The sequence below is a fragment of the Suricata suricatta genome, chromosome 4, assembly GCF_006229205.1.
Source record: "Suricata suricatta isolate VVHF042 chromosome 4, meerkat_22Aug2017_6uvM2_HiC, whole genome shotgun sequence".
Taxonomy (NCBI): Eukaryota; Metazoa; Chordata; class Mammalia; order Carnivora; family Herpestidae; genus Suricata; species Suricata suricatta.
In genome coordinates this window covers 101,750,195-101,774,994 of record NC_043703.1, presented here as the reverse complement: position 1 = coordinate 101,774,994, position 24,800 = coordinate 101,750,195, and the positions used below count along the sequence as shown (strand labels likewise).

Here is a 24,800-nt window from a genome sequence, read left to right as displayed (position 1 = left end):
GTTAAACAATAGGTAGGAAATGTGAACAATTACATTTATGTACATTCTGCTTCTAGGTAATGAGTTTATGTGCTTAATTCTGGTTTTTTTGTTAACCATACAATCCCCAGTGAGAAACACTGAAATTTTTAAGAAAAAAAAGAATGCTAATTAAATGGCTTTTCAATCAGGTTGACATTAATTAAATAGTGAAAAGTGGTGGCATGTTTGTTGAGGAAAACATCTCTCAATACTTTCAGGTGTGTAAGAATTGGGGTCAAGGAGGTCTGAGTGGGACTTGAGAGGGTATGGAGCTGAATTGCCAGTTATAGATGAGGAAGCTAAAAATGAATGCCACTCAATAAATACTCAGTGCTTACCCCCCCCCTCCAAGAGCCTGGTGAAGACATGCACAGAGCTAGAGCCCCAGGGACTAGACAACTATCTATTTAAGATTAATACCTGTTGGGCTAAGAAATGTAACTAGGTGGGATGATGTTTGCTGCCCTGCCTCTGGCAAAAGGAAGAAACTTCTTTTTCTTCAAGGAGTCTTCCAGTACGCAAAGCTCCCGCACAAAGTGGGAAGGTAAAGATGAGGCATAGTCAGCTTCATCCAAAGGCAGCTAACTCTCCAGAATCCATATGAACACTACGATGAGCGAGGCTGGCTGTTAGCCTATGGTTCCACCCATGGCATTTGTTGGAGGCTCGTTCTTGGCGTATTCACAATGATTTCATGCTTCAAGTCTTACAAAAACACGACTGGCCAAAATGATTGCAGGCAGTGTAGCCTTGGCCTACATAGTGGTAATAAAATCTCTACCAGGGAGCAATGTAATCCCCTATTAGCGAGGACATCAGAGAACAAAAGCATCTAGAAAGCATGAGCCCATTTTCAGAAACAGTGCCTATTAGGAAGGAAGAAAATGAGGGACTTAAAAGTTAGGTGTATCTGTGCCCTCCCTACCTCATAATATAGATGACTTATGGTGAAAAGCAAGAGTTTTGGATTTAAATTATAAATGCTCACTTATGTAGATAATATTCCAAAAGGTAAGTTGAAAAGCCACCAGAGAGTTCAAGTATAAAACAACCTTGCAGAATTAGTACACGTCAGTTCACAAATCATCTGCAATTCTAGGAGATTAAAAAAGTTGAATGAGCCTCTTCTTCCAGTCTCCATTGTACTCTCTCTTTCCCTATCTTTAAATTTCATAGTGTCCCAGGGCACAGTCCTCAAACCTCTTTTATCTCAACACTCATTCAACAAGAAGTTCTAATTCAGTCCCCTAGCCACGCATTCTTGCAAATTTGTATCTCCAGCCCTGACCTCTCCCCTGACTTTTGGTTGTATACATCTAACTCTGTAGGTGACATCCCCTCATAGATGTCCATCTCAAATGTACCATGTCCAACACAGAACCTGAACCTCCTAACCTGTTCCCTCTAGTCTTCTGCACCTCCATAACCACCACCACCAATCATATAATGACTTAGATCATAATCCAAGGAGTCCTTCATAATTCTTCCTGGGGCAGCCACACGGTACTACCACTAGGCTGCCAGTCACTGTATAGCCTATGTCAACAGTTTCTCCTGGGGTTCTCCGTGTCCAATCTATGAAGCCATTTGCAGCCTCTATCTCTTATTTTCCAGATCCAATCTATCACCGAGTACTCTCAGCTCTTCACTCTATCACTGAGCACTCTTCAAAATACTCGGTGAATGCAACGCTGCCTCACCATCTCCACCCCACCACTTAGTTCAAGCTACCACTGGCCTCTTAAGCTACCGACCTAGCTCACTAATGAGTATCCCTATGCCCTCTCCCCCTGCCTCTACCTTCTTCAGTCTGGTCTTTACCCAACATTCAGTGACCTTCTGATAATGTAACTAGATACATCACACCCTTGCTCCATTCCTCCAATGGCTCTCTGTGAACTCAGACCCAAACCCAACACTTGACTTTGGTCAACAAAGCCTACAGTGTCTGTTATGTGCCTGTCTCTGACCTTACCTCTGTTATTCTTGGTCTCACTCTGTTCTTGCCACATTAGCCTTCTTGCTCCTGTTTTCTCACACGTGCCTATCTCACTCACCAAAGGCCCTTGCTATTCTCACTTCCTGTGATGCTCTCCCATACTCCTTCTGGTCCCTCCAGATGTTACGTCCTCAAAAAGTCTTCTTCTAACTCCATGTAAAATACCCTCTCTCACTCCAGTTGCTCACCAGTTCTGTACCCTGCTTTTGTTTCCTTCAGAGTGATTGTTACTTCTAAATATTACATTTTTATCATTTTTAAATAATAGCCCACTAAAATGTAAGCTGCATGAGTTTCTTATTCAGGGCTGTATCCCCATTGTCTACAACTGTATCTGTATACATGAGGTGCTCAAAAAATATCTCAGGAGTAAGCTATTGAAAGAATGGCCAATATTAGCAACTGGCTTTTCATGGCCTACAGAGATCTCATTCCATACTTGTTGGGACTTGTTTTGGTTATACTGAGAAAAGCAGGGGAAGCCTACTAAATACCTATCATTGAATGAATATTCCTACATTAATCTTACAATAAATGTCAATGTTTCTCATTCCAAATAGCAAGGTCACTACTTTTGTCTTGCCTCTATGAGATTCTGGGCATACAAGATAGCGTAAGCAGCTAGTATAGAAAATGCTTTCCCCTCATCCCTCCAAACAAACTTTGACCACAGCTAATGGCACAACCAAGTCTGCCTGGTTGAAAATTGTATCTAGTCCCCAAATTCTGACAGCATGACCCGAGTCAAGGACCTGGCTGAACCTTAAGATGCATAGCTAAAATTTCCAAGAAAATTGTGAAAAGTCACATCATAAATTTTTAGAAAAGGTGAATTTTAAAAAGAAAATTTTAAAGGTTAGAATTTTTACAAAAGTATTATCCTGGAAAACAATCAGGCTAAATCAATAATAATAAGTTTTCCTGGAGTGGCTAGGTGGCCCAGTCAGTTGAGCATCCAACTTGAGCTCAGGTCATGATCTCACAGATTGTGGGTTCAAGCCCTGCATCAGGCTCTGTGCTGACGGCTCGGAGCCTGGAGCCTGCTGTGGATTCTCTGTCTCTTTCTCTCTGTCTGCCCCTTCCCCACTCATCCTGTCTCTCTCTCCTTCAAAAATAAATAAACATTAAAAATATAATAAGTTTTCCTAAGCTACCCAGAGCAGTCTTAAAAACAAAAAAAGTCAAAAGTCTTGCTAGCTCAAGAAATGACCCAGAGACTAATGAGTTCCCTAAGCTACCCAGACCCTGACCCTCAGCAAGTCACTTGTCCTCAGTGGAGAGGCTAAAATGGAGAGCCCTATCAATTAGCTTCATGTGGTGGCAGTGAAGGGTGACTAATAAACTTGATTGCAAGGCACTTGGAAAACATTAAGTGCTATAGAGAAGCTTCATAATTGACAGATTACCATCAGTTGCCACGAAAGCATTGCAAATGCATCTGGCTCTTTTTAAGCTCTTTTCCACCCCCTGAACTCTTCTGATATCAATGAATCCTAGTGACAAAGCCAAGAGGATGAGTGAGGATTCTTCTCACCTTCCTGTAGGTCTCCTCCTGATCCACAGGAAATGTGATGGAGACCCACACTACCCTTGGCACTCCTTTGTTCCTTCCAAAGTACCTTGCAGGTCCCCATGAAGAGAGACTGCATGAATGGCAGCTGAAGGCCTTTCCTTTTTGTCCTTTTCAAGCATAACACAGATCACCATTAAAACCACATACTTGACAAAGATCATGGAAGACGAGAATATTAATATACAGAAAAATACACTTTATTCTTACTAGCAATCTCCCGATTTCTCATTCTTTCATACAATGTCCTCACTTAAAGAACAAAGGAGATGAATTGGCTTCCAACCTCCTTCGAAGCCAGGAATGCTTTCCTTATTCATGGTAGGCAGGGATTTAGAATTTCACTTGTCTGCAAAGGACTATATAGCAATTCATGTTCTTTCCAAGTCATCAGCCATGGGGTATTTATTTTAAAGATAAGCCTGCCTCATGTTATCTTTCCAGCAAGCTAAGACATGCAAGGACACAAAAGCAATATAATCAATCACTCACTAAAGTACAGCTTCAATCACCAAACGTGTGTTTCAGAGTATAGACTTCCTATACATTAGTATCACAAGTGTCCTTCCTCTATGGGAGGGCTTGCCTTTTCAAGTCAAATTCAAGCATCTTGATCTCCAACAAATTTTCCTCCCAAAGCTAAGTAGTTTGTTGGAAAGAATATCTTTGTCTCTTCTCAACTATTCCTCTGGTTTACTCACAGCACTTTTCAAATCCCAGATATTGATAACTTAGGGCAGGTGTGAAGATGATAAATCAAAGGAAATAAAAATATAAGTAATACTTAGAGGAAAAATTCTTTGTATATAATAAATTCTTTATGTACAAATGAGAAATTATATAACAATAGGATTGACTAATCAAAGAAAATATTAAGAGGGGCAGCTCAGTCAGCTGAGTGTCTGTCTTTGGCTTAGATCATAATCTCACTGTTTGTGGGTTTGAACCCTGCATTGGGCTCTGTGCTGACAGCTCAGAGCCTGGAACCTGCTTCAGATTCTGTGTCTCCCTCTCTTGGTCCCTCCCCTGCTCACTTGTGCTCTCTGTCTCTCTCTCTCAAAAATAAATATTAAAAAAAATTTTAAATATTAAGAGATAACCCAAGTAACTAACAAGTGATCTCAGGGTAGTGTAGGGGTCAGCAAATTACTGTCAGTTAAATTCAGACTCTGTCTCCTGTTTTACAGTGGTTTTATTAGAATACAGCCACACTCAATTCATTTAGTTACTCTGTTTTCAGCTGTTCCGGTGCTACAATGGCAGACATGAGTAGTTGCAAAACATCACTTGGCTCACAAGTTTGAAAACATTTACTATCTGGCCCTTAACTTAAAGAGCACCAAGCCCTACTGTAAGAGGATAAGAAAGTTATTACAGACTGGAATACTCGGAGAACTTTTTGGAAAAAGAGGCAAATGACTTACAAAGAAACTATAATTGAACCAGAAATGATAAGTATTAAGTCGATAAATACTCTTCCCTGACTAATCAGTTATCTAAGGGCTAGAAATGTCCTTAAGATTAATAAAAGTATGAGATCTTCCCATGCTGAGAAAACCATTATTAGTACAATGAAATCTCTCAGTGAATAGTAAAACTGATGGACTAAAAACTCAGTGGTGTTTCTTGGTTAATGTCCAATTCAGACCCCAATGATACTACATCAGAGGTATATTTTGGATGATGACGGTGACATTAGTGGTGGTAACTGGTGGTGTTTTCATCACTATCTTGCTTCAAAAGAAACACATTTGCCATGTAACAGGTTTCAGCTGAATGGTAAGAATGCTAGACTAGTAGTAATTGAAAATCTGGGCACAAACCTTGCCTCTACCCATGAGTGAACATTCTCTTACCTGCAAAACAGAGATCATCATAGGGGCCAGGGTCAGAATGGGAATCGCATCCAGATGGACCCAGTGTTGGTCCAATACGCAGGACCTAGCTGCCACTCAGGATGTGGTTATAGTGCTTGTGAAAGCAGCAAGACTCCAGGGGAAACTGGATGATCATCATCCTCATCTCATGTGCCGTCTGCAACGTGAAGCAGACTCAACCGGAAGGGTCACAGATTCTTGTAAATTATTCATTTTGCTGTGGCCCAAGCTGTGTTTCTCACAGTAAGAGAGGTCCATTTCAGGCTGCAGTCGCATCATTTAAGAGTTTATAAAAATAAAAGAATAGGGCACTATCCCTTTCATGACCTACAATGTCTCTCCTTGGACCCTGAAGATTTAAGATTCTGAACACTTAAGACCAATAGGATTGATGCCTTGAAACAGAATGAACAGAAAAGACATATCTAAAAAGCATAATTTAATAAGGTGATGAAGTATTAAAAATCAATGTGATAGCAACGTTGGATATTTTCTAGGCTTAAAGAGCAAAGTCCTGTTGATTAGTAAGTCACTATACATCATTTACAGTCCTGAGAAACCACCCAGAGTTGAGGGCTCTCTTAGGACACTCTCACGATGGATTCTGAAGAACTTTGTCGATTTCAAGATGGTGAGCAGGGTGCTTGTTTTAAGTGAAAAACACTTGAGAACTAACTGCCTTTAGTTGCCCTCATGTCCATCTCGATCTCGTTTTCAAATGTTAAAGGCTCCATGTAACTGGTTTCTCTAACCAAGAGAATCCTCTTCAGCAAAATGAATGCCCATGATGCCACATGAGCCACCTTCTTCACAAGTGAGCATTTGGAGGGTCCAGTTCTACATTGACCTCTCTAAAGTCCTTTTCAACTGGCAGAGAGCCTGGGCTGCCACCACCATCATACCATTTGCTGAACTCACTGACAAAAGTGGGCGAATTCTGCTGGTCAAGGACTCACGCATTAAAATAGAAGTGGGAAAGGAACAGGGAATGGAAAGTAACTGGGGCTGGTTCCAAACAAATAACTAATTTCTTTTTTTTTTTAATGTTTTATTTATTTTTGATACAGAGAGAGACAGAGCATGAGAGGGGGAGGGGCAGAGAGAGAAGGAGGCACGGAACATGAAGCAGGCTCCAGGCTCTGAGCTAGCTGTCAGCACAGAGCCTGACGCGGGGCTCGAACCCACGAACGTGAGATCTGACCTGAGCCGAAGTCGGAGGCTTAACCGACTGAGCCACCCAGGCGCCCCAACAAATAACTAATTTCAAGATGTAAAGTTGCTGAAGCCCCCTCTAAAACTCGTTGTCAAAAAGAGGTCAGCCAAATCCAACTTTAGCTTCTGGTAACTTTTGGCGCTCAATACATACTTGCCACCCAAAAGACTAAAGACCTATCATTTCCACACAATTTATTTGTGATGAAGTTTAGTGTAGTTGTCATTTATTTGAATATTTTATGTCTTTCTTGTATGAGATTCCCGTAGTGATGGATAGTAAATTTTCTAGCCATATGAAAATATTTCAATAAAGAAATGATCTTTTTGACATTAAGATATGCCTGCCTTGGGTGTCAAAAACAGCTCAAATATCTTGGCTATTAAAACTCCTTTCTTGGAGCCATATTTTATGTAAGTCCAGGATGGCTCCCAGCTGGTCCTGGGTTTATTAGTTATTTGTTATGTGTCAAACATTAGAACTTATGTCTCGCATGTTGTTCTGTTGCAGATGAGAGGCATTTTAGGTCAAAAGAGATGGTACTAAATTTGTTTATTTGCTACACTATATTTGAGTCAGATTTGCATTTCTCTTTGATCCTTACATTTCCATATGCAATCTTTTTCCTAATAAACTAAGAGTAGCAGCTAGATGAATGGAACTAGCAAAATAATAATTAGTCCAAGAGTTTTAAGCAAGGTGATTAGTGATCTCCTTTTGTTTAATTTTTTAAGAGAAATAATAATTCAAAAGTTGCTTCTACTCCACTAACCTACATTATGAAAGTTAGAAAAATCTCAAAAAAGGTAAAAATTCTGAAAAGGGGCTTGATTATTTGTGTGCCTTGACTAAGCGCTCCTGAAATCACAAATATCTAACTTTAGTCAATTTTTGTGAGTTACTGATAAACTTGAGGGCAAGAAGTTCTCCCAAAGGGAAGAATTAGACCAGAGAGAGAGACCCCTGAATGAAGTATAATGGAGTACTTTAAGAAGGGAGGAACAATTTTTAAATAGATTGGACCTTCATTAATAGTAACTCTTCCTTCCCACCTCCATTTTTGGGTTTAACACTAGAACCTGTGGGTGAGGGGGCTGGGTATTTTCCCCTTGGCTTTGAGTCTGGAAGAAGGTGGAACCCAAGCAGGAGTTGGGGGGAGCGGTTTCTCAGGCCCGACAATGTTGGGAGTCCTGATTATAGGAGCCAGGGGAATGGCCAGAACATCACCAACCCAGCCAGTCAACAGTCAAAGTCAGGAAAAGGCTTAAGAGGACAGGTGAAAACCCATAAACTTGAAGGTAGGCTGAGAGATCTGGATTCCATCTGGCTGACCCCAGGCTGCTCTGATGTGGCCTGAGGAAACACAATCTTCTCTTATATTCAGAAATGCAGCATCTACAAACGTGGGTGGTTATTTTTCAAAATACTCCACTGCTTACTGACGTAGAAACTACTTTGTGGAAGTTTAGTATACAGAATGAATCCAGTACATCATATATCTTTTGAAAAAATATATTTTCTTTCTCTGGACATTGTTCCTTCTGTGTACCTCAAGTCTAGCAGACCTCGATTCATATGCTAGTCTCGTTTTTCTCCTCGGTCGATTGTACTGCAAAAATAGTAATGTGTGATATATCAGGTCTTTGTCATGTCTTTTTCACAGTAATTTATTTTGACTTATCTCAGAACTGAATTCCTGACAAGTAAGTTACATTTTAAAATAAAGAAAACAGATTGTTTCTGCATAAATTGCAGGTAAATAAAAGTTAACTTTTTAACGTTTCCTCTATTGATATTCTCTTTGATAATTAAAAAAATTCTCTCTGAAATGTCAGGTCTCCATTTATTCTATGAAATCCTTGAAAATATACTTCATTGTGATTTTAAAATACGTTTGCATTAGTTTATGTGCTCAGGAAAGAATCTCTTAAGTTCAGGTAATCTTTGACTATCATTTGTACCAACTTTCATTTATTATTTTAATGTTTGTTCATTTTTGAGAGAGAAAGAGAACGTGAGCAGGGGAGGGGCAGAGAGAGACACACACCACAGAATCGAGGCAGGCTCCAAGCTCTGAGCCGTCAGCACAGACCCTGATGCGGGGCTCCAATCCACAAATGAGATTGTGACCTGAACTGAAGTTGGATGCTTCACTGACTGAGCCACTAACTTTTAAAAGGCAAGTCCTCAAGTAATAATACGAAAAACATACATAATACCTAATATGACTATTCCTTCTTTGGGGCTCTCTTTGAAATGTGTGCTCACACAGTCACACACTGGGTTTAAAGCACATCTCCACGACGCTTGCAGGAGAGCACAGAGAGCACGGCAGAGGAAGGGCACTGTGCATCCTGGCAATGATGGATAGGCCATCCATACCTCCTATTAAGTTTCCTTTTACAACTGGTAGAACCAACTCCATCCTCACTATATTTCTCTGTCTGTGCTTGACTGAAGACCCTTTGATTCTAGGACTGGGACACAGCCATTTTCTTTTTTTCCCATAGAGCTCAGAATGTGCAGGGCTGGAAGAAACCACACTTACCAAGGAAGAAAGAGACGCCTTTGTACCTGACCAGAGAGAAATCTATAAGCGTTTACATATTCACCTTGTTTACGTTTAAATATGTATATTGTTAGGGAAAACTAGTGCCTTTACATTAATTATGCAGGGCTTATATAAAGAGTAAAAATAAACATGAAGGGACATTAATGAATCTCATCTCTCAAACTACACCTAAGCTCACACGACTCAGACTAGTATGTGAGCTCCCTCAAAGATACCCTTGACTATTAAACAGCTATCTGATGAAATTCTATTAACTTTAGAACCTAATGAGGTTCAATAACCCACAGTGACATGAATATGCACCTATAAATAAAAGACCCAGTGTTGCAAAAGTTGTAGTTTTAAGGAATTTTTTTTATCAAAATAAAAAGAACACACCTATTTTGTGGATATGTTACACTTATATGCAAACTTTCTCTGGATAAAGAGTTAGGGATTCGCAGAGCTGAGCAGAATCTTCCATATCACAGATAGGAATCCTCTTTGTAACTCAAAGCATATAAAGTTCACAAAGGTCAAGATCCATCATTTTGGTCCAATGCTAATTATGCTGAGTCCTACCTCTTGTAATTCCTGTTCTCTATTCTTGCATATTCATAGGGACTCCTTTAATTACTTGGTAACTAATAGAGTCCAAAGTCACAGCTGACTATGTCTCAGCTTTCTAAAATTAACACAGTTAGGTTTTACTTATTTTTCACACTATGCTAGCTTAAATATAATTTAGGAAAGTCTCAAATCACTTTGAAATGTATTTACTTAACTGTCTTATTTTATCAAAGAACAATTATTTGCCTATACTAGACTTATTATTATATTCTATTTAGGCGATATAGGTATTTCCTGTATTACATTTCTATTTGTCTACTATACATTTACAAGATAATATTGAGGCACCAAGTTTAATTTTTAATGTGATATAAGCATGATTGATCACTTTGCTCAGGCTGCAGCAAAACAAACAAATTAGAAATAGAGACTTTTAAATGAAAAGTGCCGAACCTGCTGGTAGGAAAGGTTTGCACCAGAGAGGAGGAGGGGGCGGATGAATTCGTGTCCGTGTCACCAGGGTGAGAGAGGTGGTGACCTCCGGTGGGAGATGGAGAGCAAAGGGAGGCTGCTCAACTGGGAATCTCTGCCTCTTTACAAGCTTCAATAAGACCCGAGTTTTCACAGTTTAATCTGTTTGTTAAATATGTAATATCCATATTTCAATGGTGTTTACATTTTATTAATTTAATTAATTTCATTCCCATATCAAATACTACACGATTTTTTCTATTTTTTTTTTTTTTAGTTTATTTTTTGAGAGAGAGAGAAAGACAGTGCCAGCTGGGGAGGGAGGGAGGGAGGGAGGGGGAGAGAGAGAGAGAGAGAGAGAGAGAGAGAGAGAGAGAGAGAGAGAGAGAGAAAGAATTCCAAGCAGGCTCTGCACTGTCAGCACACAGCCCAATGTGGGGCTTGATCTCACAAACCATCAGATCATGACCTGAGCCAAGATCAAGAGTCAGATGCTTAACTGACTGAGCCACCCAGGCACCCCTCTTTTCTATCACTTTCTATGAGACTATTTCCTTACCCATTAGAAAACGGAAGACTTTCATCTTTAAAAAATTTTTCATTTTACTTTGAATTAAAAGAAAAAGAGTAGAAAGCCATCTCTCCAAGGCAACATTAATTTCTCTTATAGTTCTATCTCAAGTTTTCCCCAAATATTCCTCCATATTGCTTTTCATTCAAACATCTATGATTCTAGTTGATCTTACTACACAGCAAAAAATCTTGCTGAGAGAGTCTTATATTATTTTGTGATAAATTCTGCCAAGGACAGGTAACCAAAATGCTGTTTTTATGGCTACTCCAAATTAAAAAAAATTTTTTTAAATATGTCCTAGTGGTACATTATCATGCCAATATAGAAAGGAATAGGGAGTACTGTTAATAAGGATGGATACTGTAGTCCCTAATAATTGAGTGCCTTTTAAATTCAATAATTCTCTTAAGAAGTTTAGTAAGTAGCATAGCTGTATTTTCCTGCATTTCTATTTCACCTATTTGCCCTCATTAGCATGAAGACTTCTCATCATGTACCCAAGATTCTCAAACAAGATTCCTCAAACATGGGGGGGGGTTCACAAAAAGAATGCTATAAACCTCCTCACTGTGGAAGCCCCCATGTTGATTTAGATGTTTTTCCTATGAATTTCTCTCTCTTCAATATTTTCACTGATAGATTTTAGCTTCTCTCTACTCCAGTCTCCATTGATTCAGGTTCTCTGACTCCCCCCCTCCATAAATTTATTTTCCATATCTATTTGTCTCTTTTATTCCAATACATCCACACCACTTGGGTAGCTCCCATCTGTCCTCTGAAAACTCCATTGAACTATACATGAAAGTTTTCTCCTTTTCTTTAATTCTATAAGTCACGGTGATTCACAGAATATGGCCAGCCAACAAATATTCTTCCTCTGATGGAGTGCATTTTTTCCCAAATAGGACTCCAGCAGCAACCAAGCCTTAACAGATTTAACTAATTTCTTCTATCAGTAGCATCCAGATTCTACTCTGGTTGTGCAACATAGAGTTGTATCCATGAAATAAAAAATGTGCACAAATGACTCCTCAGGAGTGTCAGAATGGCCATTTCCATGCAAGTAACCATTGAAGAATAGCAGCACCACACTTGTTTTAAGCATCCTGTAAAGCATTCTGTTAAAGCCTGTTTTTTGTTTTTGTTTTTTTTTGTGCAATAGTGGCTAATTTTTTTTTTTTTTTGTCTGAGCAGTTCCAAATCCTGGAAGAGCCAGATATTTATGGCTGTATAAGACAAAAATGACTTGAAAACCAAAATTAGCAAATGTGAAAAATAGAAAGAGAAACCAAATAATTTTCCACTCCTAGAAAAAGGAAAAGCACAGGAGGGAAATCTCTGCGTCAGAAAGAATCCTCATTTCTGTCCATGACATGGGTCCTCTGCATTGGCGCACAGGCGAAGGGGCTTTTCAGGGATGTGACGCTGGACCTGGATCGTGTTGCCATGGATGTGACGAGCTCAATATCTTTAGAGCCTGTGTGCCCTCCTCAACACTTCTGGCAATGGTGACAGGTTCTTTTCCTTTGTTCAGAAACTGCTCTGGAAACGGCATTGCCTCCTGCCAATGCATTGCATTGTGAGGCCACACTGTAACCAAATTACACGAGAGGAAGAGTTTTCATTTCCAGTCCTAAAATTAGACCCTTCTGTGTGTGTGCTGGCACGACAGAAATAGAAACACTTGCTGAAAGGAGCCCACACAGGGGTGATCTGAGCTGCCATGCCTTTCAAACACAGTGGCTGGACCCACAGCACATGGGCGGACATCGGACGCTAGACACATCAGGGCTCTTCTATGGATTCTAGAAAATCACTCAAAAGTTAGTCTCAAAAGGTGGGGGGCTTGTTTTGCTGAGGGGCTCGGGGGCAGCCGCAGAGTACTTTCCAGGCAGATGTTAGTGCCGAAGCATTTGATGAAAGTTAACAGATTTCCCGGGAGGACTTTTCACAAATGTAATTGATTGACTTTAGAATCATAGCAAACTGCTTGTTTCTTGCCTCTTCTTGATGCAAAATCCACACTACACCCACAAAATAGGTGAGAAGAGTTTAAAAAATAATTATTTTTACCTGATGGTTATGTCTGAATACAGACTGATTTCTTTAAAGGACAGTGTGATTTATAATAAAGTCATCAGATAGGTGTTCTTTATTATCCACCTGAAGATATTTTCTGGCTAAGTAGACCTCACTGCAGATATAACACATAAATATAGTAGCTAGCTCTGGATTAAAAAATTCTTCTGACCATCAAGGACAATGGAATGAGAGATCCAAGCAAGATTTTTGAATTTGGGCTAAAATAACACATTTCATGGGTGTCTTCAAAACCATTACTAGAAGTCTTTGTTCCCCTACCCACATACCTCCATTCACTCTGAACAGAAAGGCCCTCTCTGGTCACATTCTGTTACGTATAAATCTCTCACACAGGTATGGGTGTGTATGTTTGCACAAAACTATGATTCTGGAGTATTTTGGAAATATGTCAAGGAAAAGACTCTGTAAAATACCTTTTTCTTTTTCATTTATGATGGATACCATCCAAACTTTAAGAAAAATAGAACATTTACCTCAAATCAGGAATACAGTGTCTAATAAATATTAGATGGTAAGCAAATCCAATAGTAATTTTAAAAAGTGTTTAAAAAAAGAATTTTATAATAAGACAAAAACAGATTTAGCAGCTTAGTTACACTGAATGCCATTCATGGTATTAAATGATTGAAGGAGGTGCTATGTACAGGCTAGAAAGAACACTGAATTGGCCTCTGTCTTAGCTTGAGTCAGTCCATCCTTCAATAGCTGTATGATGAGGTACTCCTAACATTCTGTGGCTCTTGTAAGCCTTGACTTAAAAAAATGGGGTTGTCCAATGTGATATAGAAGGTTCTATCCAGCTTTGAAAATCTTGGATAATTTGGGGTGCCTGGGTGGCTCAGTTGGTTGAACATCTGACTTCGGCTGAGGTCATGATCTCACAGTCAATGAGTTCAAGCCCCACATCAGGCTCTGTGCTGACAGCTCAGAGCCTGGAGCCTGCTTCAGATTCTTTGTCTCCCTCTCTCTCTCTGCCCCTCCCCAGCTCATGCTTTGTTTCTATCTCTCTCAAAAATAAATAAACATCAAAAAAATTAAAAAAAAGAAAATCTTGGATTTTTTAAATCTTATACACAGTTTGAGTTTAGTACAAATGTTCATACACAAAATAGGTATGTTCCTTTTGAATTTGATACAAAATTCCTTACAACTACTTTATAGCACATTGGGTATGTTATGTATAAATATCTATTTATGTCATGTGGGTGACTCTACCTCATTAGATTTAAAAGTTAATAAAAGTTCATAGATGGAAGCTACATTTATTTAATACACAATCTTCATATGGGTGTATATCATATTAAATATGTATTCAGTGGAGCTCACAGGCCAGTCTGAGCAGTAGCAATCTGCTAATCTCGGGGCACCAGGGTGGCTCAGTTGGTTAAGTGTCCAACTTCGGCTCAGGTCATGATCTCATGGTTCGTGGGTTTGAGCCCCGCGTCAGGCTCTGTGCTGACAGCTCAGAGCCTGGAGCTTGCTTCAGCTTCTGGGTCTCCCTCTCTCTCTCTCTCTCTCTCTCTCTCTCTCTCTGCCCCTCCCCTTCTCATACTGCCTCTCTCTCTCTGTCTCAAAAATAAACCTTAAAAAAAAGAGTGCTAATCTCTCTATAATATCCTGATTTCAATTCCTTTGGGTAAATATCTAGATGGGGACTGCTGGACCATATGGTAATGATCACGTGGTAATATGCCAATGAAATAAGAGCATCATGAAAGGACAAATACCACGTGATTCCACTTACATGAGGCATTTAAAATACTCAAACTCATAAGAGCAAAGAATAGAATGGTAGGGGCCAGAGGCGATGGGAAGATGGGGTATTACTAATCACTGTGTACCAAATTTGAGATATCAAGAAATATTAAGTTCTAGAGATCTAACGTACATCACCATACCTATAAATAATAATTGCTACACACTTGAAAACTATTAAGAGAGTAGATTTAATGTTGTCTTCCTATCGAAATAAAGACTTCAATAAAGACATTTTCTTTTCAAGTAATACCTAGCAAATAATACTGCATTTTCTGAAAATAGTAAGACTGTTACTACTTTATGATTCCTTTGAAATATTGTGCTCACAAACTGGATTTTGCTCAGTGATCCTTGTGAAATGTTGCAGAAATCAAGGCAGAGCAAAGAGCCACAGGCTCCCACGGTGTCCGTGCTGATGCACCCACACCTTCTGTGGGCTCCTCTTCACCACTGGGCAGAACTGAGTCCAACTTCGCTACATTTTCCTATCTGTTCTTGAATAAAAGATGCTTCAGTCTGGGACTTGGTAACTTTGCATGGATATAAAACTGGGCCCAAGCTTTATTTATACTTCGGCCTACAAGAAGCTAGGAGGAACTGTGTCATTTATCAATTAAGAAATTGAAGGCTTTGCATCTAACCAGAGAGAAATCCCTAAGCACTTATTATACTCATCCTGTTGACTTGTAAATATGCACTGGTAGGGTGAAGTTGTGACTCTCAGCTAATTACATACAATTTTATATAAAGAATAAAATAAGCATTAAGGAGTTTCTTCCTCCAGGAAAATGCTATACATAATTAGTCTAAACACTCAACTATCAGCAAAGAATAGTATCAGCCACAAAAGGTATCCGATATACTTGGAATTCCAATTGCCAACTATATTCTTATTCCTGTTTATCTGAAATCAAGAGGATATATTTTTTTATAAGCTTGGGAGTACAAAAGAATACCTTCTAATAAAGGCACAGTGAGCAAGTTCTTACAATGGAAAAAAATCAAGTGTTCAGACTCAGATCAAGTGCTGAGACTAATTTTTGCAGGGATGTCAGCTTGTCACATTGAATTGACCTTGCAAAGCAGCTAACATCATGCAGTCAGAAACAGTTTCTGCAGGGTAATCACGTAATTATTTGTAAGAGTACCAAGAATATCCAAGAATAAGTTGCGTATGCCTGGGCGTTATCTGGTCCAGATCTCAGCCCGCCACGAGTGCAGGATTCTCCCCGCTCCGAGACTCTTTCATTGTTTCCCATCCTCCGAGCTCCTCTATTGTCTGTTCATTTCAGTTGTATTTATACAACTATTTGGAACTGGTGGTCCCGTCATATCTATCTTAGCTGTGAATGAAGGCAGCCCTCTCGGATACACACATTTAACAGAAATCTTGTTTTTGAACGGTATTCTTTGCATATTATGTCCAATAGCATATATCAAACAATGGATTTTCTTTTCATTAAAGTACATTGGACGGTAAAGAGCTGTTTAATTATAAAGCATTGTCTTTCCATTTTAAGATCTCTGAAATCAGCAAGAATCTGACATGGCATAATTGACAACATCTTTTTACTTTCTTAGTGGTACATATGATAATGGTGCATCCCACATCAACAACAGCTTAAGATTCAGTAAAACATGATCTTTCCTAGCCATTGCTTGTGGAGAAAAGAAGAAAAAACCTTCTTTCATAGAAAATAGCAATGCTATTTAATGCTAAAGAAAAACATATGTCTTAAGACTGAAAACTTGCTTAATCTCTTCTACTTCTTAACTCTGCAGGTACTAGGTATCTAATTATGTATATACTTGATATATTAAGTATAGTTGAAGACTCTTCTGATTTCTCTTGAAGACCTCTAACACTTTTACAGATTTTTAAAAATCAATCTTGCAATCATTTTCATATTTGTTGTGCCTCTTAAGTAAGATAGCACACGTGCTAGCACCTCAGTGTTTGACATGAGCCTCAATTCCCACTCAGGGAAACTACGACAGTGATCTTTCCCCCACTCTTTTCATTTACATTCCCAGTTGCCTCAGAGATGGTATAACCATATAGAATACTCAGTAAACTAATTATATTTTTAGGTTTCTTGGAACAGAAAGAAGTTCGATGTTTCCAGTCAAGGGCCCTGTCACAGTCATACTGTGAATCCAATATAAAAGGACAAATGGCAAAGGAAATTTTAAAAATGGAAAGTAGAGAAGAGCAAAGAGAAAACTACTGGGAGTAACTTATTTTCTGATGCAAATAATCCCTTCTGTCAACACAAATATTGACATATGTATCATTTGAGATGGGAGAGAAGTAGGTTCATTTCATTTCATCTCATGATTTTGAGCCAGATGGTTGGCCAGTGGAAGAAAGAGAAAGACATTCTTATATGCAGTACCTGACGGACCAAATCATCACTAATGAGCACAAGTAGTTTAAAAACAAAATAAGATTTAAAAGACCTAAGATATCTTTGCAAAGTGTTCATGTTTATGTATCTTCTCCTGAATTATAACCAGTCTCTGTCATTTCATTTAAACTACTATTTACTAAGTTTTTTTAGGGTTTGATTTTCCCTTAGTCACTTATGAAATAGAAATAATCACCAGAATGTGGAAAGAATACTAGTGACTAAATACTTAGAAAAACATGTCTGTAAAGAACCTAGAACCAAACTAGATTCAGGAGATTTGTTCAACTCCTCACCATTTCCCCAAAACCACCACCTCAACCGACATGATTCTCACCAAGATACTTCAGTCCATAGATATCATTTTATAAGTAAAATACATGGAAAGGCATTAAATCCCAGAAAAAGTGCCACTTTATATTCACCAGGGAAAAGAAAGTAAGCCCCAAAGTAAAACTGTCAATTACTGTCATAGCTTTGTGGAACTGAAAGAGTTTAATCATATCATAAAGACTTTTAGCAAGTACTAATTTAATTAAAATGTGAAATCTTTGAATTACCTGCAGCTTTCCGTAGCTCATACATTAGCAAAGTTTTAACTTAAATAAGAGTCCCTTCCCTATATTCACCAACTACGTGCGAGATGTATAAGTAGTCCTATCCAAGCATTTTCTACTTCCCTTCATTTTCTCTTTCTCTTGTTTTCTTCCTTTCAAAATTACTTTGCATTCTTTTTTCAGACATCTGCATCCTTCGATACCACACTTAAGAATCCAGATAATATGATGGTCATTATGGAAAGCAATCACACTGTACATTGATGAATGACTACAAAATGATTTCTATCATTTAAAGGAGAGAATGTAATTGAGACTTTAAATTGCAGATAAAATGCTACAACTCAAGTGACACTGACTAGCTGTGAGCTTCGGGAAGTCACCCACCTGGGGCAGCATGCGATTTTCTTCCTCCAGCTGTCTTACTCTTGCCTCCAGCTGCCTAACATAGGACAAGGTTGATTCTAAAATTAAAAAGAAAGAACTCACATTATCCACACAGGTCTTGTTTGGAGCACTGTCAGGGTATTTCTGGTTTGATTTACTCACACAGGTAGTGACATAGTCTTTAAAAAAAAATTTCTCCCCAGAAAAACAGTAACACAAACCATTGAAACCACGAGCAGTGTGAACAACTGTCCAATGTCAAGGACAATTAGGGGAAGTGACAGGGGGTGTGATTGTAGGCTTTTGTACACCATGGAACCCTCAGAACGTTAGACATCTTGAAGATACTTCCTCTCTTTTCTACTTACTTTGTGCATTTTGAGCTTTCAATGATCTGTGCCCCATGTGAGAGTTTTTGTAATGTTAATTGTAACCAAAATAAATTACAAGGTCATATTGAAAATAGAAAATAAAAAATATTTCCAACATCCAGCTCCCTTCATTTTCCCATAAAAACGTCTAGTCTTAAGAGTAACATTTATTCTTCTCACCAATCTACAGGTATTAGGACTATAATGCAGAGAACCGCTACCGAAGAGCTAAATGGCACTGGGGCTACATTTTGACTTTCAGTTTGGCAGTGTGACACGGATCCAAGTTTTCCCCAAATCTTTAAGTAAGCTGGTAGGGGGCGGGGGGGGCAGTGCTGACTTAAAACTCCTTGTTTTCATTTCTTCACAAGCTCAGGTGTGTACCGAATGGTAAGACTCAGCATCAGGCTTACAGTCCGTTCCATGTGAATTGGCAAGTTTCTATCCTGACCTCAGGAAAGGGCTCACAGGCGAAGGAAAGAGGAGTTTCATTCTGACAAACAATGTGACAGTAACTCTTCTTCATTAAAGCAAAAATATTCAAGTGCATCATATAGCAACATAGTTGCCATTGATTCATGAACCAAGAACAAACATATTTCAGGTATAGTAAAATGTACATGACAATAGAATTCCTCCATCATATTTCCATAGTCAATATTAAACCTTAGTGCATGATCTTTAGCTTAGGAAACATAAAACAGCAAGAAGCAAGACCAAGATGGTAGTGCATCTAAATGGTAAACACTTGGAGCCCCTAACAATCTTACATTAGAATGGATACTGATGCAAATTAATATGATGATCTGAAATTCATTGTGAAAACTATAGTTTTTACATGGAAATTGGTTATTTGAACTCAATTCCATTTTTGTGACCTCCAAAGCAGTAAGATAGCATTTTATTTTCCTGAAATACATAAGAAACTTCAGTCTTTAACTTGTAAACATAACAATTCTCATCCCCGGACTAGTTTACAGTATGCTTCTTTTCACAAATATTTGCAGAAAGTCCCTATCACTGACATTAATATAAAGACTCACTGATTTCGCACCAATGGACAAGACTTAGCTTTAAGCATCCCTCACACAAGCCAGAAACACAAGGTAGGAGAAACTGAAGACATTTCCTAGAAATATGCTCTCAGTTTTTAGATCAATGAAATGTTAAATGTTTGCTTTATGGACTCTTCCAAATGGCAAATAAATAAATAAATAAATAAGTAAAGCATAAATGAATAACAAACATATTGATTTCATGAATCTGCTTTACTCTAGCAAATGAGTAAGTGATTTGCAGATCATCAAAATATGAATGTAAATTGCCTGATTTACACAGTTTTGTAAGCCTCACTCTCCACTCTAGAAAAACAACCACTTGAAAAGGGCCATCCAGGTGAAAAGTTGCTCAGAAATGTTCTGTTTAAACCATGAACGAGCATAATTCTTTTATCCTTATTTCAAAATTTATACCTTATCTTTATTGTCCCTATCCTGCACTATCCCCAAAGCTGTGGTACTTAACGCAGCTGAAATGACTCTATACAGAGTGACTCAGGTGACATTTGAAAATGCCAGTGAATAGATTTTAATTCAGTAACTATCTTCAGTCACTTTAATCTATTTCTCTTTTTAAAGTTCTTTTCAGTTTACATATTTGATGGCTTCACTAGGCAGCCACCTATATCACGAACATCTCATCCCATCAGTTCAAAATAAGGAGGGTGGATTCCTGAATTTGGAAAATACTCCCTAACTCCAACTTTTAATGTCAAGTTACAACAGATGAAGTCCACATCTTTGTTTCTAAGCATTCACTGCAAATATGGGCTGGGACAGGAAAAGATAGCAAACATTCTTAGATAAAATATTTTTCAAAAATTAGCTTCATCAGATAAAAGCCAAGTTAAGGAGAGTTGGGAGTTCATTTACTCAACACACACTTACTGTGTCACTGGTTTGCATCAGGCACTCTTCTAGGTCTGGGATGAAGAGAAGACCAGTTATTGCAAGGCTTAGTTCATTTCTCAGAATACAAATTCTGCTTTAGGATTACATGCCCACGTTGTTCCATGTTCCTGTTGCTCCAGGGGGTCTCTCTTACGTGTTTTACTTAACAGTGAATGGGTACCACAGTGAGAAAACTCCTCAGGGGATGGCGGGGGGGGGGGGGGGGGGGGGGGGGGGGGGGGGGGGGCAACAGGAAAAATAGCTGATGTGCACGCATAAATAAGAGAATTCATGCTGTTAGATCTTTTATTCATCAAGAACCTAATTATATAGTTCCTTAACGAGAATGGAGTAGGCAAACATTTTTCTGGAACTTTACTGGTCCTCAAGTCACTAAACAAAAAGCCATTGAAGAGAGGACCCAATCCTTCTATTGTGATATGAAAGAAAATTAAGCACTTGCTTTGTTAAGCTTTTAGGATGGCAAGGTTTACTTGTTACTGCTCCACAGGTTAGCCAAATCTGACTACTAGTATGTAGCAAATACTGGGATAGGAAATATGTAAACATTTTAAAAATAAGACATAATAGGATAAAGTGTGAGAAACTCCATAGTTTAAAAATTTACCACATTCTACATCCCAGTTCCTGCTGAACTCTGGAAAAAAACACTGGCATAATTTTCTTACAAAAAAGAAAAGGAGCCCTTTTTATGCTACAATGTATTTGGCTATGTTGCTATCACCCCTTCCCCAGGCTGCTTCCCTTTTCTTCCTTATTCAAGAGATTTCCAAAATGGCATCAATGATAAAATATGCTGGTTTTCCATTACATGCAGGGAGTAAGGCCTACAGCTCAGTGTTGACCTAAGAGAATTATCTGACAAACATTGTTATTTTTTTCCATTTCATTGAGGTATAGTTGACATACAATATTAAATTAGTGTCAGGTGACACCATAATGATTCCACAACACTAGACGTTATGCTAGGCTCATGGTGTTTTTCCTTATAAAGTGATATCTACACACACACACACACACACACACACACACACACACACACACATCCTTGCATTAGAATGTGCTAGAATCTGAACTGATCACCCATATTTTATACCAGTGTCTGGTAGCTGTTCAAACTTAGATTTCAGAATGTCATCTTGGCTTTCTGAACTCAGAGGCTCCTGAAAAACAGCCAAGCACTATGCCATACTCTACATAGATACATAATGTATTCCAGAAAGATCCTGCCTTTCAAAAGTATATAACCAGTTGTGTAGGGGAATGAAAAATAAAGAAGATGGCAAGGTAATATGAAATTCAGTGCTAAATCATGTGAAATATGAATACAGAAAGAGATCAATATTGGTTGCAGTTCTTATGAAAGAGAAACTTGAACTTAATGGATCAACAGAAGTTTGACAGGCCAGAGAGATGCAAGTGTAGCCACAGGACGGACAAGGACCAGAAGCCAAGGATGATAGTGTTGTAAACAGGACAGAGAGAAAGGAGTCACAGGGAGGAAGAGAGTGGGGCACACTGGGGAGAGGGAGGAAAGGCCATGCTGCCTTCCACAAGCAAGGATGTGCAAAGCTAACATCAAAACAGTTATGCAGATGGTAAATTGGCTTTCAACTTCCTGCCAAAAGGTAGTTTCTCTTTCCATCATGGGAAATCAAGAACACCTATACACTAGACAAACAAGGTTAAGCAAATCATACCAATGTGAAAGTCCAATGACACTGTCAAGATGCTCTTCAGGTAAATTTTGGGCGTATTTCCAAGCAGAAACAATTTATCTCTGTGTATCTTACTTTTCTTTGGAACTACATGTAAAAGTTCACAGCACCTCCCATGATAAACCAAGTATAAGAACCAGTCAACAGTGGCAGAAATTCCACCAAATTCCTATCTTCTAAATGTTTCCAATTTTCAAACTGGAATCTGTCATGGAGGTTTCCTAGTTCAGCCAATCCCTGATCCCCAGACTCATTAGGCAGATAAGAGAGTAAGACCCAGAGGATAGTAAGCTTGGCTTCTAACAATGGGGATTAAACACATTCAAAGGAATTGTTCTATTGCCAGGGCATCACAGTGACCGCCATCTTGAATCTTCTAATTATTAAGTGACACCCAGCTTCTTACATAGATAAATTCCAAGTTCTTTTTTCTTCCTGATTCTAAGATATTTTAGATGGCTCATTACTTAAAATAACTTGGATGTTTTCCTTGGACAATAACCTGGACTTGATTTCACTTCATTTTGCCTGAAATACCTTCAATCATATAAAGTAGCTGGATTTTTTTCCCTGCTAGTTTGAGAATACTCTAATCAAAATGTTAAACCCTCTCATTTCCCCCTGCTTTTGAAAGCAGTGTTTCTCTCCCTAGGGGAACACCCACCCTTGAAATCTCCCACAATTTACTCTGATTATTGTACATAAAAGGTTTATCATTGGTAGTTGCTATGGTCTAAGGTTTGCCAAACTTCTGAGTGGTTTTGATTAGCTCAAGTGCCATCGTGTCTCCAAAATTTCAGGGCAGAAAATAAAATCTAGTAATGGTCCATTCTAAGACAAATTATAGGATTCAGAAGAGCACACAGGAGGAAAACCACTTGGAAGACCACTGTGGCCAGGGGCGTATAGATGGGTAGCTTCTCAGTGCCTCTCAGAGAGTTAGCCCCCGTCAGCCGGACAGTCCAATGGCCACGTGAATTCAAATCTGGAGGCAATCTCTTCAATAAAACCCAACTTCTAAAGATATTTCTTGGGTTAGTTGCAAATTAATCCCACCATCCATAGGCTTTTGCACATTCTTAAGGAAATTACTTCAGAACTGTATTTTTTAGAAATTATTACTGTTCTGACTAGAAGTGTTTCTCTTTCTTCCTCAGGCAAGCAAAGGTCAGCCTCCTACTTAGGATTCATATTAACTCCAGAAGTATAAGTGATTATATTTTTCACTATAATTTGATGCTTTTCTTATTAAAAAATCTTGTTGGGATCAGCATTTTTGGATTTGCCTGCTTGGATATTTTACTCAGACTACCTTATGCATGGGCAGAAACAGGATGTTTTTTTTTTAATGGGGAGGCTTAATCGTCCTAAATAAGTAAAAAATGATGTCAGGTCTTATTCTACTCCATTACCTATAAAGGTAATCTTACTCTTCTCAGATCCTTCCTTCTGTGCCAACCTGAAAGACATAGGAAATATTTTCTATCCTGTTCTTCCCATGTGGAAACCTGGCCACTGGTTATTCAATGGCCTCATGTTCCCTAAGGTCTGAGTCTCTACAGACATCTTCCCTTGGCCAATACTCACTCCACTCTGCCTAGTGCAACACTCCTCATTCTTCTTCATCTTTTTCTTCTTTTTTAATTTTAGTATTTATTTTTTTCTTTTATAGTTTATTGTCAAGTTGGTTTTCATATAACACCCAGTGCTCATCCCAACAAGTGCCCTCCTCCATGCCCATCACCACCTTCCCCTCTCCCCCACCCCCATGAAAACTCCTCATTCTTCTATATATGATATGAAAAGTAGCTTTCCAACTATTAAAATACGCCAGATTGGAATATATTGCTTTATATGATAAGAGGCGTCATGTTATTGGAGGTGTTTGGAGAAAGCTCAGTAAGATGCCACAGAGATTTCTACCAGTGAAAAGAAATCCACCGTTTGAAGTGGCTGTCTGCAGTTCAGTAATACTAAATTTTTAAACTCTTCCCATTTCATAAATCTTTTAGTTTTACTTCTTCTCATTTGCTAATGAATCATGTATTGACTGCTTTATGATTTCTCTTCGCCTATTTTCTTATGTTATTTCATGTCTTCATTTTTCTTTGCCCAAATATGCTATATGAAAATATTCCCTAAACACTACACAGTGACTGGTGGTCTTCCCCATAGAGGTTTAATACCAACTTGTTGAGTTACTTTAATACCAAGACTTGTTCGCCTGTGCCAGACGCTGTCCTAGATACTGAGGATATGGCAGCGAGCCCAAGTGGGAAGAGTCTGTGGTTCAGGAAGTTTGCATTCCAGTGGGGAGGACAGGCAATGGAAAATGAATACGACGTTTTGTGAAGGAGATGTGTGCAATGAAGACAAGAGAGTACTGGTGTAGTGAGATTCAGGGAAATGCAGGTATGATAGGGAGCAGGGCCTGGGAAGAGCTCTGAGGACCAGGACCTGAGACTAACCCAAATATGCAAATACCTTGGAGAAGAGAGTTCTAAATTTTTTTAATGTTTTATTTATTTTTGATACAGAGAGAGACAGAGCATGAGAGGGGAAGGAGCAGAGAGAGGGAGACACAGAATCGGAAGCAGGTTCCAGGCTCTGAGCTGTCAGCACAGAGCCTGACACAGGGCTCAAACCTACAAATGTGAGATCATGACCTGAGCAGAAGTTGGA

The 24,800-nt window shown here is 38.8% G+C and overlaps 1 protein-coding gene across 6 annotated transcripts in view; it reads right to left on the bottom strand.

Annotated features, from left to right (window-relative positions):
• The window catches only part of CCDC85A (coiled-coil domain containing 85A), a 195,019-nt gene that overhangs the window by 20,326 nt on the left and 149,893 nt on the right, over positions 1 to 24,800 (bottom strand). For 5 of the 6 annotated variants that reach the window (XM_029937398.1, XM_029937399.1, XM_029937400.1 and 2 more), the window contains exon 3: positions 18,060 to 18,136. The exons of the other annotated variant lie outside the window; for it this stretch is intronic. In XM_029937398.1, coding sequence (XP_029793258.1) covers positions 18,060 to 18,136 — 77 coding nt within the window. The remainder of the gene's footprint in view (positions 1 to 18,059; positions 18,137 to 24,800) is intronic. 6 annotated transcript variants of the gene reach the window in all.